Source organism: Sapajus apella, unplaced genomic scaffold, assembly GCF_009761245.1.
Source record: "Sapajus apella isolate SASKATOON/1434 unplaced genomic scaffold, GSC_monkey_1.0 scaffold15, whole genome shotgun sequence".
In the NCBI taxonomy this organism is placed as follows: Eukaryota; Metazoa; Chordata; class Mammalia; order Primates; family Cebidae; genus Sapajus; species Sapajus apella.
The window spans coordinates 17,498,909-17,514,735 of record NW_022436955.1 but is presented as its reverse complement, the minus strand read 5'-3'; the positions used below and the strand labels follow the sequence as shown (position 1 = coordinate 17,514,735).

Genomic DNA, 15,827 nt, shown 5'->3' with positions numbered 1-15,827 from the left:
AGTAGGCGCCTGTAATCCCAGCTACTCAGGAGGCTGAGGCAGGAGAATCACTTGAACCCAGGAGGCCGAGATTGGCAGTGGGCCAAGATCACGCCCTGCACTCCAGCCTGGTGACAGAGTGAGACTCCATCTCAAAAAAAAAAAAAAAAAAAAAAAAAAAAAAAAAAAAAAAAAAAAAAAACACATACATAAAAATAAAATAAAACATTCTGTGGATGGAGACGTAACTCCATGGGTTTGTGGCTGAGCAGGGCCTGCTCAGGGGATGGAAGATTGATCTGTAGAGGGAGCTTGGCTCTGAGGCAAGAATTCCTGTAGAAAAATTAGCCAGCTGTGGTTGCCTGCACCTGTAGTCCCAGCTAGTCTGAATCTTAGGTGGGATCGCTTGAGCCTGGGGCGTCAAGGAAGCAGTGAGCCAAGATTATGCCACTGCAGAGACAGGGAGAACTTGTCTCAAAAAATGCTGTCATAGTAAGAGCCCACAGGGCTCCTGGTGACCCCAGCTCTGCAGACCCTGGTCCTCGGGCACTCTGACAGTCTAGGCCAAAAGGCAGGTTCTGTGACATTGTTCTGATAAGCCTGATCCCCTGAGCTCATCCCTCACAGCTTGGGAGCCTGTGGGGGCTCAGTGCTGACACAGCTCCATCTTGACACGTGCAGCAACCAGATGGCCTGCAGACCCTGTGGAGTGACACTCCAGAGGCTTGGCCTGAGGTAGAAGGAATTAAAAGTAGTGGAAAAGTGATGACTGGAAGGACAGGGAGGACCCCTGCAGCCCTGCCCCTTTACCTCCTTTATCCCCTGAGGGTCTCTTTTGCTTGCTTTTTTTTTTAACTCTATAATCAGGCAACACTTTATTTCATAAAATAGATCAAGTCTTCCCTACAAGGCTTTCTTATCTTAGCTCAGTAAAAAGTCTTCCAGCAGTTGTAAAGAACCAAGCAAGGGACTCTGCTCTCATGGTATTTACAATTATTTTGGCTGGGCATGGTGGCTCACACCTGTAATCCCAGCATTTTGGGAGGGTGACGCGGGCGGATCATCTGAGGTCAGGAATTTGAGACCAGCCTGGCCAACATGGTGAAACCCTGTCTCTACTAAAAATGCAAAAAAATTAGCTGGGCATGGTAGCGCATGCCTGTAATCCCAGCTACTCAGGAGGCTGAGGCAGGAGAATCACTTGAACCCAGGAGGTGGAGGTTGAAGTGAGTGATCATTGCCCCACTGCACTCCAGCCTGGGTGAGAGAATGAGGATCCGTCTCAAAAAAACAAACAATTATTTTGAGCCAATGTTTATAAATTAGAATATTTAGTTTTAAAAATCAGGATTCCTGGGTTTTCTTAAAAGAAAACCCAGATCCAACTTTGTGCAGTAACAACTGCTGGGGCCGAGGGGTGGCTGCCTTCTTCTTCCGGGGCAGGCCCCCCATGGCCGTGCTCCCTGCTCCCACTTGCTCCCTGAGTCCATGCTGCCTGCCTGGTCCAGTAGGCACTTCTGGCCTATGCTCATTTCCTTACAGGCACTGGAAAATACTAGCTCCTTTCATCAGGTCAGCACTCTCTTTGCCCTTCAGTAATCTGTGATCCTATAAATGGCTCTGGTCAAATGGGCATTACACTTTGTCAAGGCTATGGGGGCCAGAAATCCAAGACGGGACCCTGAGTGGCTCTAAAAGTGGGGGACAGACCCCCAGAGATGGGCAGTGACTCTTACCATCCACCACCTGTGGACATCCGGTGGAAGATCCATGTTCTCTCGGGTCCAGACGGGGGAAATGTTGCCGTCGAAGTGGCTGTCAAACCAGTCGGAGGCACCAGCGTCACCCATGCAGTGGCGACAGGCACAGCTCTTGCCCAAGAGACCCTCCTTGCTGAGGCGCTGCAGGCCAGCATAGCCAGGCACCAGCTTCACCCGGTGCGTCCCGCCCAGGGCCCCCGAGTCCAGGTAGGGCAGCGTGGCCATGCTGTGGTGTGAGTAGGTGAAGAGCAGGGACATGATGAACACGAGCAGGAAGGCCACAGAGAGGAACCACACCCGCAGGGAGCACTTCATGGTGCTGGCAGACACGCAGCGGTCACCGTGGCCACTCCTTTCCCAGCCCACTGAGGGGCCAGCCACGGCGTAGCCTGACTGTTGCGGCACCACATGCAAAGGGCATAGGGGCAGCTGCTGCAGCAGGGGACGGTGGCAGGGGTCCCTTGCCACGCCCTCCCTGAATGTGGGGAGAACGCACGTTGGCAGGAGTCGCTGTCCTGTCCCTGAGTCAGGCGGCCCCTGCTTAGAGCTTCATCGGGTCTCTCTGGCACTAGCTGGGCCACAGAGGCTCTGCCTCTCCTGCCACTCTGGCGAGGGGGAGGTCAGTCCATCGCAGCCCTTTAGTCCCTTGGGATTGCTGGCTGCCAGCTCTAGGGGTCCCCCTCTTTGGTGGCTTGAAATAATCCAGTCTGGAGCAGTCGGGGTCTTTGTGGCTCATGAGCAGACACTGAGGCGGCCCCTTGTCCCTGGCAGCAAGGAAGCCCTAGAACTCCAATCTCAACAGAGAGCACATGGGCTTCAGGGGACCTGGGTTCCATGCAAGCGTTGTCCCACCTTGGCTGATCCTCTTGGCCCAACACCTCTGCCAGAGCAGGGGAGCTAGACCCCAACCCTGAGAGGAGAAAAACAAGAAGTGCTGTGAGCGTCAGAAAACTCCACTATAGACTGAGATCCTTCTCGTCATAGGTCCTGTCCATCTGAGGTGCTGGTCCCTTCTGGTGGCCACAGCCCAAGCTACAGTTGCGTAAGGGTTGCAAAGCTCCTACTGTGGCTGTGGAGTCCTCTGGCGCTGGGAACGGCTGCTGTTCAGCAGGGCACTGTGTCCAATATCTTCTGGGTCAGGCGAGTGTGTGCCGAGCTCCCTGCCAGGGCCCAGGCCTCCTTCCTGGTACCTCTGGCCCAGGTTCGGCAGCAATGCTGCCCATCCCCACTCCCCCAGGGCCAGCCTGTCCTGCTGTTAGCTCGTAGTAATCCCCTGGCAGGTTCCCCTTCACTTGTCAGGTGCCAGGCTGCCGAAACACGACCCTAGAATGGCAGAGAGTGGAAATAATGTGCGGATGAATAGCAGGGGCACCGGGCTCTGTTCCAGCTTGACCCCAAGTCCCAGAGGGGACAAAGCTAGCAGGAGAGGAGACGCCCACTTAATCAGATGGTGGACATGACCAAGGGGGCTCTGCTCTCTAACTGCACAGACAGCATCACTCTCTGGGACTCCAGGGCCTGGAGGACTAGATTAGCCCATAGTTTTCACTTCTTAGCCAGAAGGTAAACAAGGAATAGTGATTTTCCCTAAACCACATCCTGGATGGATCAGGTTTAGAAAGTTCCTAGTCCAGCTATGTGCAGTTAATTTCAGGTGAAACGTCAGGAAAACGGCCCAGAGAAGATCCCAGGGGAGTATGGACACTGACTGCCCCCAACAGCGCTCTCTGGAGCCTGTCAGTGCCTGCAGAGGCCTCTCCCAGTAAGAAGGGAGGGCTGGCCAGTCTCTGTGACTGCCCCACTTCTCTCGGCTGTGGATTATCAATGAGGCACTGCTGGGTCCACTCAGTGAACCATGAACAGTCCTGCCAGCTCTGGTGCTGGGGAGAACCTGCCTGTGTCAGGAGGTGCGGTTGCTGGGCTTGATCCTGCCCCCAACAGCCCTCTGGGCAGTTGCCTACCTCCATCTGTACATTCTAACAAAGTGAATGCCAGGGTCCCTAGTAGCGCTGATAGCCTGAGGCCCCATGCTGCCCAAGCAGGCAAGAACAGGGAGAAGAGGCCACTTGTAAGGCAGTTGGGGTCTCAGCCATAAGGAAAGGAGCTCGGATCCATGCCAGGTGCAAGGGAGCCAGAGTGGGTCAGAGGAACGCTGAGAAGGGAGCCCCTGAGCGCTGGCTCCGTGCCATGGGAATCCTGCAAACCCGGCTGCCGCACCTCTCCCCAGCCCCCCTCCAAATCCGCCTAGCCACACTGCTGACTTAGCCCCTGGGCCTCACAGAGCAGCCCTCCTCCCTGTCCTTGTTGAAGTCTCTAGCCCCCTTTTGGGATCTCCTGGCTGCTTCCAGCAGCTGCAGACAAGGTCTCTCAGGCTCTGTGCTCAAGAAACCAGCTGCCCCTCCATTTGTGGCCATGAAGCCAGCAGGGAATGGAACAAGCATATTACAAAAAGGACATTATTCTGGGTGGGAAAATGATGTTCACAAAAGTAGAGGAACTTATCTAAGGTCATGACCTTGTGAATGGAGGTGGCTTTGGGATGGGCCGGGGTACAGAAAGAAGGCTGTAGCCTCCACGAACCACCCAGGGCTCAGAGGTGAGAGGAAAGGAGACATGGAGTTGGCTTCTCAGGATCAAGAGTGAAGCCCCACCCACGGGCCTCACTAGCGCTCCTGGCTTTAATCCATGGAGACCCCAGCAGCACTGGTTCAAATGTGCTTCTTCGAATGTTCTGCTGTACCCATTTAGCTGATCCCACTCTAGGCATGGCCTTGGCTGAACTGTCTGTCTGTAGATGGGAAGCCAGGTCCTTGTCTCTTCCCATTCTCTCTTTGCCAATGCATGCCCAACATCTAAGGAAAGAACTTGAGTTCTTCCAGGGTCCTGCTCCCAGCTTCCCGTGACCTGAGGAGAGCCAGTCACCATGCAGGTGGCCCTGGAAGGTAGTGATTTTGCAGCTGATGGGAGCAAGACATCCTGGCTAGGCAGCCCCCCAGTGGCCACTGAAGCCAGGGGCTGCACAGAGCTGGCACAAGAGGCTGCCAAAGGAAGCAACTCCATCAGGGAAGTCATTAACTCCTGGGGATTCTAGATCAATGCAGGAGGCATCTGAGGTAACTGCACTGCCTGTGAGGAGAGGAAAATCCCTGGTTTTGACAACATGGCTGGAAAGAGCAGAGAAGTAGAGCATCTGGCAAAGGCTCCTGCTTTGGGAACCCCAGGTCCAGGTATTACTGTGAACTTAAGCTGCTCAGCTTGTTGTAGTGAGGGCAAATAGAGTGATGAGGAGGAGCTAAAAAAAAATCAGAGGTCTCCAGACATGCACTAAAAATCCCAGAAGTCACCTGGTGCTGACCCTCTCACAGTTCATTTCCACCTGTGCCCCTCAGCTGCTCCCCTTCATAACTACTCAGATCATTCACAACTCCATGCACACCTCCATATAAAAAGCTCAGAGAAGGTGAGGTGCCATAGCTCATGCCTGTAATCCCAGCACTTTGGGAGGCCAAAGTGGGAGGATCACCTGAGGTCAGAAGTTTGAGGTCAGCCTGACCAACATGGTGAAACTCCATCTTTACTAAAAATACAAAAAATCAGCTGGGTGTGGTGGTGGACACCTGTAATCCCAGCTACTCGGGAGCCTAAGGCAGAAGCATTACTTGAACCTGGGAGGCGGAGGTTGCAGTGAGCTGAGATCATGTCATTGCACTCAGCCTGGGCAACAAGAGCAAAACTCTGTCTCAAAACAAACAAACAAACTCAGAGGGGGCTGGGCACAGTGGCTCACACCTGTAATCCTAGTACTTTGGGAGACTGAGGCGGGCAAATCACTTGAGGTCAGGAGTTTGAGACCAGCCTAGCCAACACGATGAAACCCCATCTCTACTAAAAATACAAAACTGAGCCAGGTGTGGTGGCATACACCTATACTCCCTGTTGCTCAGGAGGCCGAGGTAGGAGAACCCTGGAGGCGGAGGTTGCAGTGAGCTGAGATTGCACCACTGCACTCCTGTCTGGGCAAGACAGCAAGACTCTGACTCAAAAAAAAAAAAAAAAAAAAAAAAATTAGCCAGGCATGGTGGTGTGTGCCTCTAGTCCCAATCACTTTGGAAGCTGAGGTAGGAAGATCACCTGAGCCTGGAGAGGTTAAGGCTGCACTGAGCCGTGATCACACCATTGCACTCCAGTCTGGGCGACAGAGTGAGATCCTGTCTCTAAGTAAATAAATAGCATTCCCACCACCCCAGAAAGTTCTTTTTGCTCCCTGCCAGTCCATACGCAAGGCCCCGTCACTTTTCTGACTTCCGTCACCAAAGGTCAGATGTGCCTGCCCTTGAGCGTCACAGAATCAAGCATGACAGATGCACTTGGGTGTGCCCTGGAGATCCCCTCTGTCTGCTGTGTGTCGGTTGCTTGTTCTTTTCCCACGTTCGCACATTTGAGTATTATGAAAAAAGCTGCATGAACTTCTTGTGCCAGTCTTTTCGTGGGCACATACTCCCACTTCTCTTGGAAATAAATACCTGGGAGTGGAACTGCTGGGTCACAAGGCAGGCGTGTGTTTAATTTACTAGAAATTATCAGCTTTTCAAAGTGGTTGGAGCATTATGCATTCCCACCTGTGAAATATGAGAGTTCCAGAGTTCCATTTGTTTCATGTCCTTGATATTTTCAATCTTTTTAATTTTAGGCATTCTGCTGGGTGTCTAGTAAACGCTACTGTTTTTACTACTAGGTACGTAGGAACCTGTGCACCAGGACCTGTACAGGAATGGTTATAACAGCGCTGTGTAATAGCTGAAAACTACAAACAATTCAAATGTCCATCACTATAGAATCGATAAATTGTGGTGCATTTGTGCCATACAGTAAAACGAATAAACTCCAGTTTTAGACATGAACAAAGATGAATATGGCCAAAAAACTATTATGTCGAGTTGAAAGAGTGGTCATGGATAAATGATCACAGCATGAATCCACAAAAAGCTAAAAAATATGCAAAGCTAAGCAAGACATTGTCTATGTCTCTCTAAAAGACAATAATAGAGCAAATCAAGGAAACAACACAAAATTCAGGGAATTCCTCTGGAAGGGGAAGAAAGGTAGATGAAATAAGGAGAGCTGGAGTACTGGGTACCTCATAATCCAGGTGGTGGGTACAGAAGTTTTTTTTCTTTTGGGACGGAGTCTTGCTCTGTCGCTCAGACTGGAGTGCAATGGTGTGATCTTGGCTCACTGCAGTCTCCTCCACCTCCCGGGTTCAAGCGATTTTCCTGTCTCAGCCTCCTGAGTAGCTGGGATTACAGGCGCATGCCACCATGCCCGGTTAATTTTTTTGTATTTTTAGTAGAGATGCATTTCACTATGTTGGCCAGGCTGGTTTTGAACTCCTGTCCTCAAGTGATCCACCCACCCTGGCCTCCGGAAATGCTGGGATTACAGGCATGAGCCACCATGCCCAGCCATGGAGTATTTTTTATGTTTACTCTTTATATTTTTTTGTTGTTGTTTTAATGTGTCCTGCAATTTACAATGTTTATTCTTTCTTTTTAAATTTATATATTTTCTTTATTTTTTTGCCAGAAGGTATTCTCATCTGAACAATATTTATTCTTTAAAGACCACACATAGAATATATACTACTTTGAGTCTGTGATGCATTTCATAGTAAAATCTAAAATTCTCTTAGGTTAAAACATGTTTTGTTTTATTTTTACTTACACAAATAAGTAAAATATAATAAATACATAAATTAAATTTATTTATTTGGGAGACCAGAAAGGTACTGCTGTAATAGCCCAGGTGGTGGAGAAATGGCTGTTATGTACTCTGAAAGGTTTAACTAGTAAGGTAGCTGGAGGGTACAAGGTGGGGGCCCATGGGGAGGGGAAGTGGGTGGGAAGAGAAAGAGAGGAATCAGGGAAACACGGAGCCTGCAGCCTGAGCAACCTGGTGGATGGGGGTGCCATTCATTATACAGAAAAAAAACCAATGGGTTTGGGTGGGAAAAAATAAAAGTTCTGGTTAAACTTAATATATCTTTAGGCCGGGTGCTGGGCGCGGTGGCATGTGCCTGTAGTCCCAGCTACTCGGGAGGCTGAGGTGGGAGGATCGCTTGAGCCCAGGAGTTCCAGGCTGTAGTGCTCTATGCCGATCGGGTGTCCACACTAAGTTCGGCATCAATATGGTGACCTCCCAGGATCGGGGGTCCACCAGATTGCCCAAGGAGGGGTGAACCCGCCCAGGTCAGAAACGGAGCAGGTCAAAACTCCCGTGCTGATCAGTAGTGGAATTGTGCCTATGAATAGCCACTGCACTCCAGCCTGGGCAACATAGGGAGATCTCGTCACTAAAAAAAAAACCAAAAAACATATCTTTTAGGCCGGGTGTGGTGGCTCATGCCTGTAATCCCAACATTTTGGGAGGCCAAGGAGAGAGGATCACTTGAGGTCAGGAGTTTGAGACCAGCCTGGACAATACAGTAAGACCTCATCTCTACAAAAATGTAAAAACATGAGCTGGGCATGGTGGCATGTGCCGGTAGAACTAGCTACTCAGGGGGCTGAGACGGAAGGATCACTTTAGCCCACGAGTTCAAGGTTGCAGTGAGTTGTGATCATGCCAGGGCACTCCAGCATGGGTGACAGAATGAGACTCCGACTCAAGTCTTTTAGACATCCACATGCAAATGGAAAGAGGCAGTTGGACACACCTGTCTGAAGCTCATGGGTGAGGTCACAATTAGAGGGATGTATTTGAGAGTCATCAGAGTACAGTTAGTTCTTAAAAGTACAGGACCAGAACAAATCTAGGGAGGGCCTGCCACAGACAAGACTAGATGCCTCAGGACAGAGCCTGGGGCACTCTGCTGTCCAAAACAGGGGCCTGGAAAGAAACCAGAAACGAAGCAGGGGGAGAAACAGCCCTGTATCTGGGAAGCCAAGAGAAGAAAGGTTCCAGAATGAATGAGGAATTAACAGTGCCAAGTGTTGTGAAAAAGTAAGGTGAGGACTGAGAATTGACCACTGGATGGAGGGCAATGGTGACCTTCATAATGACTGATCCAGGGGTATCTCGAGGCTGCAGTGGCCAACAAGTACAGGAAAAGATGCCCAACGTCATTCATCAACAGAGAAATGCAAATCAAAACCACAATCAGATGCCATTTCCTGCCCATCAGGGTGACTATAATCAAGACAGATAATAACCAGTGTTAGTGAGGATGTAGAGACATTAGAACCCTCAGACTTTGCTGGCGGGACTGTGAAATGATGCAGTCACTTTGGGAAACAGTCTGGCCATTCCTCAAACGATTAAATGTCCAATCACCATAATATATGACTCAGAGATTCTACTTCTAGGTATATACCCAAGAGAAACGAAAACTTAGATCCACATAAAAACCTGTACCCATGGCCAGGCGCGATGGCTCACCCCGGTAATCCCAGCACTTTGGGAGGCCAAGATGGGCAGAACATGATGTCAAGAGATCAAGACCATCCTGGCCAACATGATGAAACCCCGTCTCTACTAAAAATAACAAAAATTACCTGGGCATGGTGGCATGCGTCTGTAGTCCCAGCTACTCAGGAGGCCGAGGCAGGAGAATCACTTGAACCCAGGAGGCAGAGGCTGCAGTGAGCCAAGATAGTACCACCGCACTCCAGCCTGGCAGGAGTGAGAAATCCATCTCAAAAATAAATAAATAAATAAATGACCTTGTACACAAACGATTTATATCGGCGTTATTCTTAAAAGTGCCAATGTCGCCGGGCGCGGTGGCTCAAGCCTGTAATCCCAGCACTTTGGGAGGCCGAGGCGGGTGGATCACAAGGTCAAGAGATCGAGACCATCCTGGTCAACATGGTGAAACCCCGTCTCTACTAAAAATACAAAACATTAGCTGGGCGTGGTGGCGCGTGCCTGTAATCCCAGCTACTCAGGAGGCTGAGGCAGAAGAATTGCCTGAACCCAGGAGGCGGAGGTTGCGGTGAGCCAAGATCGTGCCATTGCACTCCAGCCTGGGTAGCATGAGTGAAACTCCGTCTCAAAAAAAAAAAAAAAAAAAAAAAAAAGTGCCAATGTCTGGCCGGGCGCGGTGGCTCACGCCTGTAATCCCAGCACTTTGGGAGGCCGAGGCGGGTGGATCGAGACCATCCTGGTCAACATGGTGAAACCCCGTCTCCACTAAAAATACAAAAAATTAGCTGGGCATGGTGGTGCGTGCCTGTAATCCCAGCTACTCAGGAGGTTGAGGCAGGAGAATTGCCTGAACCCAGGAGGCAGAGGTTGTGGTGAGCCGAGATCGCGCCATTGCACTCCAGCCTGGGTAACATGAGTGAAACTCCGTCTCAAAAAAAAAAAAAAAAAAGAAAGTGCCAATGTCAGCAGGGAAATGCAAATCAAAACCACAATCAGATACCACTTCCTGATGGAACTCAAAGTTCCATCAACCAATACATGAATAAACAAAATGTGGTATATCCATACAAGGGAGTATTATTCAGACATAAAAAAGAAATGAAGTTCTGATACTTGCTACAGCATGGATGAACCTGAAAACCCCATGTTAAGTGAAAGGAGCCAGGCACAAAAGGTCCCATGCCAGATGATTTACGTAAAATGTGCAGAATAGGCAAATCCATAGAGACAGACAGTAGACTACTGGTTGCCAGGGGAGAATGGGGAATGACTGCCAGTGGGTTGGAGTTTCCTTCTGAGGGTCATGTTCTAAATCGTTTGTGGTGAAAAGACTAAAAGCTACTGACTCGTATGCTTCAAATAGATGAACTGCATGGTATGTGAATTATAGCTTAATAAAGGCATTATAACAAAAAGAGGGAATGGGGCTGGGTGCGGTGGCTCATGCCTGTAATCCCAGCACTCTGGCAGGCCAAGGTGAGCAGATGACCTGTGGTCAGGAGTTCAAGACCAGCCTGGCCAACATGGTGAAACCACTTCTCTACTAAAAATAACAAAAATTAGCCAGGGATGGTGGTGGGGGCCTGTAGTCCCAACTACTCGGGAGGCTGTGGCAGGAGAATTGCTTGAACCGCGAGACGGAGGTTGCAGTGAGCCGAGATCATGCCATTGTACTCCAGCCTGGGTGACAGAGTGAGACTCTGTTTCAAAAAGAAAGGGGGGGTGCTGGGCACAGTGGCTCACACCTGTAATTCCAGCACTTTGGAAGGCCGAAGCAGGCGGATCACCTGAGGTCAGGGGTTTGAGACCATCCTGGCCAACATGGCAAAACCCCATCTCTACCAAAAACACAAAAATTAGTTGGGCGTGGTGGCATGCACCTGTAATCCCAGCTACCTGGGGGGCTGAAGCAGGAGAATGGCTTGAACCTGGGAGGTGGAGGTTGCAGTGAGCCAAGATTGAGCTCCAGCCTGGGTGACAGAGTCAGACTCTGTCTTGAAAAAAAAAGAAAAGAAAATGGGATGGAAGAGAGTGGAATGTGGAATGGGGTTTGGCTGGGAGATGGTCCAGAATGTATGTATACTGATAGGAATGATTTACTAGAGAAGGAGAAATTTATGATGCAGGAAAAAGAGGTGAACAGAGGAACAAGAGCTGGGAGCAGCAAGAGGGGATGATGGGATTGAGTGTTGTCCTGGAAGGGCTACTTATGGGACAGGTGGCAAAGCAGAGCAAGTGGCACAGACAGTAAGGAGGGTCCCTTTATTATTGGGGTTGGAGATTTACAGAGAGACCAGATGTGAAATAGTCTTCTAAGAGAGAAAGGGAGTGACCAGGGAAATTTAGAAGGTAGCAAAGCAACACTATGGTCTATTTTTTTTTTTAACAGTCTCACTCTGTTGCCCACGCTAGAGTTCAGTGGCGCGATCTCGCCCCACTGCAACCTCCACCTCCTGGGTTCAAGCAATTCTCCTGCCCCAGTCTCCCAAGTAGCTGGGACTACAGGGCCTCGCCATCACACCCAGCTAATTTTTGTATTTTCAGTAGAGACGGGGTTTCACCATGTTGGTCAGGCTTATCTTGAACTCCTGACCCCAAGTGATCCGCCTGCCTTGGCCTCCCAAAATCCTGGGACTACCAGTGTAAGCCACTGTGCCCAGCCAACACTATGGTCTTCTAAGAGGCGTGGTCACAAATACAGCAAATTTGAGAAGACCATTTATCAATAAATGTCCCCTGTATGGTCCATGTCAGGGCAGCAAGGGCCCTGAAGCCCTCGCCTTCCACCATCAGGAGATGCAACCTTGAGCTACTTCCACCTCCCAGTACAAGGTACCTCCAAGGAGACATTCACCAGCTCACAGGTAAACGGAAAAAAACCCAAAAGCAATGGACTGAGGAGGAGAGTGCCCCAAAAGGAGAACAGCAGGGGCTTTTTTGGAGGCTGTAGCAGCTTTACAGCCATTCTCGGTCAGATCCCAGGAGACAGCCATCGTCGCATTAACCTAATGGAGCACAGAATAGCACGGCTTCAGACCAGCACAGCTGAACACAACCTTTCTGGCAGGCAGAGAAAAGAAACATCAAAATAAGGCCCTGAGGCTGGGGGGGATGGGTGCTGCTTGCCTCTGGGAGGGAGGAGAGAGGGACAGAAGCCTAGCCCAACACTCAGACAAAGCCGCCTCTCTCCACCCACTTCCACGCAGCCTGAGGACATGTCTCAAAGTTCATTCTAAAGGCATCAAGCCACAGCCTACTGCTCCAATGGCCTGGTGCTTTATGAACCTGAGTGTTTTCAGAGACAGCCTCTCATTCAGTATGCGCAGGAGTCCCAGGACCAGCTGAACAAGGTCAGCCAGGCGGAAGTGAAGATGCTTTAATACCATGCCAGGTCTGATGACTTCAAGCCTAGAGCTCCTTCCGCAGACCCCACTGCCTTCCCAAAGCACTCTTCTGGGATACAACCATCAAAAGATTCCCTGTGCCCCAAATCCCTGCCAGCCTAGTAACCCAGAACACTCCCTGTCTCCTGGGGGAGGCAGCACCTGAACCTGGAAGAAGAAGCTGGCGGGGTTGGGGGATGGCCAGTTATCTTGAAGAGACCGAAAGCCCTTCCCTCCCTGACAACTCAAATGCAGCAAGGCCTGTCCTTGACCTGACTGAGAATGGGCTGCTTCACCACCCAAGCTTGGTTAACTGAAGTTACCCACATTGCAACACCCTGGCATCAGCCTCTGGCATGGACCCCTCAGCACTATCCTAGGGACTCAAGGCCTTTCCACTCCCCAGCACCAACCCCTCGGGCAGCCCCTGCCTTCCTGCAGAACATCAGCCTTATGTCCAGCTGAAATCTCAGGCCTGGTACCTCCAATGCTGCCCAGAGTTCGTAGCCAGAAACCCAAAAGGCAAGAGCTAACATACTTCTTCAAACCAAGAGTGTCACTTTGGCTTTCAATGAAGTCCTAGAGAAACAAACTGTCAGTCTTCACTGCATGAGGATCGAGGTTGCACCCTAACAGCCTCTTCCTGTAGGAGATAGCTCAAAGAAACAAAATAAATAATAATAATAAAGAAAAGGCAAAAAAATAAAGAACAGCCTTAGAGGGGGAAGCTGGGCCCTAAGGCACAGGGAGGGGGCGTGGCAGAGGAGCTGGGATGAAGGGTCTCTTCAGATCCACCAGCTGCTCTGCCCTTCACCTGGTCCCTCAGGAGGGAGCCCCACTATGTTTTGAAGCAGGGTAGGCAGGGGGAAATTCAGTGTCTTCTTGTACCTATCTATATTAAGGTATGAAGTAACGTCTAGAAAGACAATTCTCAGGCCAGGCGCGGTGGCCTATAATCACAGCACTTTGGGAGGCCGAGGCGGGTGGATCACAAGGTCAAGAGATCAAGACCATCCAAGTCAACATGGTGAAACCCTGTCCCTACTAAAAATACAAAAAATTAGCGGGGTATGGTGGCACATGCCTGTAATCCCAGCTACTCGGGAGGCTGAAGTAGGAGAGTTGCTTGAACCTAGGAGGCGGAGGTTGTGGTGATCGCGCCACTGCACTCCAGCCTGGCTAACAAGAGCAAAACTCTGTCTCAAAAAAAAAAAAAAAGAAAGAAAGAAAGACAATTCTCGACCGGCTCTGGTGGCTCACACTTACAATCCCAGCACCTTGGGAGACTGAGGCCAGAGGATCACTTGAGTCCAGGGGTTGGAGCCTGGGCAATATACTGAGACCTTATCCTATTTTATGAAAAAGTTTAAACTACCTGTGTGGGGAAGACGAGGTCTCTCCACACTCTAGACAGCTTTATTCCCTGCTTTTTTGAGACAGGATCTTGCTCGCTCTGCTGCCCAGACTGGAATGCTGTGGCACGATCACATCTGACTGCAGCCTTGATCTCCTGCGCTCAAATGATCCTCCTACCTCGGGCCTCCGAGTAGCTAGGACCATAGGCACATGCCACCAGATCTGGCTAATTTTTTTTTGTAAAGACAGGGTCTTGCTATGTTGCCCAGGCTGGACTTGCACTGTGACTCTTGTCTCAGACTCCCAAGTAGCTGGGACTACAGGGGTGCACCACTGTGCCCAGTCCAGACTACTTCTTTTGTTGCTTTTTTGTTGTAGATATGATGTCTTGCTATTTTTCTCAGGCTGGTCTCAAACGCCTGTTCTCAAGTGATCGTCTCAACTTGGCTTCCCGAAGAGCTGGGGCTACAGGCATGAGCCACCTTGCTCAGCCCTCAGACTTCTTTGCTTTTTATTTCATCTGATACTCTGATGTTGTTGCTATTTTCAAACAGACTGAGTTTAATCCATTTCACTTTGGACTTATGTTACTATCTTAGTGTTTTGTCTACTCTTTTTTCTCTTCCTGACTCCAGCCTCCCTCACCACATGTCCCCCGCTCCTGGTTTGGAAATTATATTCTTCTTATAGTGATTAATCTTATATTGTTAGCATATGTACATTTTGACGAAGTCTTGTTTTTCAGTAATGCCATTCTCTTCTTTTTTTGAGATGAAGTTTCGCTCTTGTTGCCAGGGCTGCAGTGCAATGGCGTGATCTCTGCTCACCGCAACCTCCACTTTCCAGGTACAAGCGATTTTCCTGTCTCGGCCTCCCGAGTAGCTGGGATTACAGGCATGCACCACTACGCCTGGCTAATTTTGTATTTTTAGTAGAGATGGGGTGTTTCCATGTTGGTCAGGCTAGTCTCGAACTCCCAACCTCAGGTGATCTCCTGCCTTGGCCTCCCATAGTACAGGGATTACAGGCATGAGCCACTGCACCCAGACAGCAATGCCATTCTCTTAACAAGACAGAAATTTGGTGTGGTTTAAAATTATCTACTTTATTTTTATTCTTCCTTGGTAATATGGTCAACAATTCTAGTTTTCCCTTTAAAAAAAAAAATTAAAAGCCCATTTAGATCCTGGTGTTTTTTTTTTTTTTTTTGGTTGTTGTTTCTGTGTTTTGCCGTCTGTGGCAGATACTGCTGGCTGCCTACCAGTGGCCACTCTCTTTTTTGCTTGTCAACAGAATCCTGATTTGTTAGGGCAGCTAAGAATCCCATCCTGGCAAATGATGCAGGAGTGGCCAAAGCCAACCAGAGCCAACCACTGCAAGCCTGTCCCTTTTTCACCAGGAATTGGTTTGAGGATGGACCAGCTCGGGCCAATGACACCCAAGGGAGTACCTGCTAAGGCCATGTTGGAAAGATTCTCCTTTCCAAATAAGGGGCCAGGCGCAGTGGCTCACGCCTGTAACCCCTGCACTTTTGGAGGCTGAGGCAGGCAAATTACCTGAGGTCAGGAGCTCAAGACCTGCCTGGGCAACATGGTAAAACACCATCTCTACTAAAAATACATAAATTAGCGGGAGTGGTGGCAGGTGCTTGTAATCCCAGCTACTCAGGAGGCTAAGGCACAAGAATCACTTGAACTTCGGAGGTGGAGGTTGCAGTAAGTGGAGATCACACCACTGTACTCTAGCCTGGGTGACAGATGAAGACTACATCTAAAAAAAAAAAAAAAAAAAAAAAAGCAGCACATGAAGAGAAAGCTTCCTTTCTCCTAAGATCTCCTTGTCTTCCTGCCTGGGATGTTACAGGGTGATGGTATAAAGTATGGAGCTGTGGCAGCCATCTCATGATCATGAGAAACATCTTGCACCC

At 49.7% G+C, this 15,827-nt stretch overlaps 1 protein-coding gene across 4 annotated transcripts in view; it reads right to left on the bottom strand.

Moving 5' to 3' along the window:
• Positions 1–15,827, bottom strand: part of ST3GAL2 (ST3 beta-galactoside alpha-2,3-sialyltransferase 2) — a 57,712-nt gene that overhangs the window by 16,761 nt on the left and 25,124 nt on the right. For 2 of the 4 annotated variants that reach the window (XM_032283854.1, XM_032283851.1), the window contains exon 2: positions 1,716–3,062. In XM_032283854.1, the coding sequence (XP_032139745.1) occupies positions 1,716–2,054 (339 nt within the window). In that variant the 5' untranslated portion in view covers positions 2,055–3,062. Of the gene's footprint in view, positions 1–1,715; positions 3,063–6,876; positions 6,999–9,289; positions 9,344–15,827 lie in introns of those variants that run through there. The other 2 variants (XM_032283852.1, XM_032283853.1) reach the window with 2 other exon arrangements.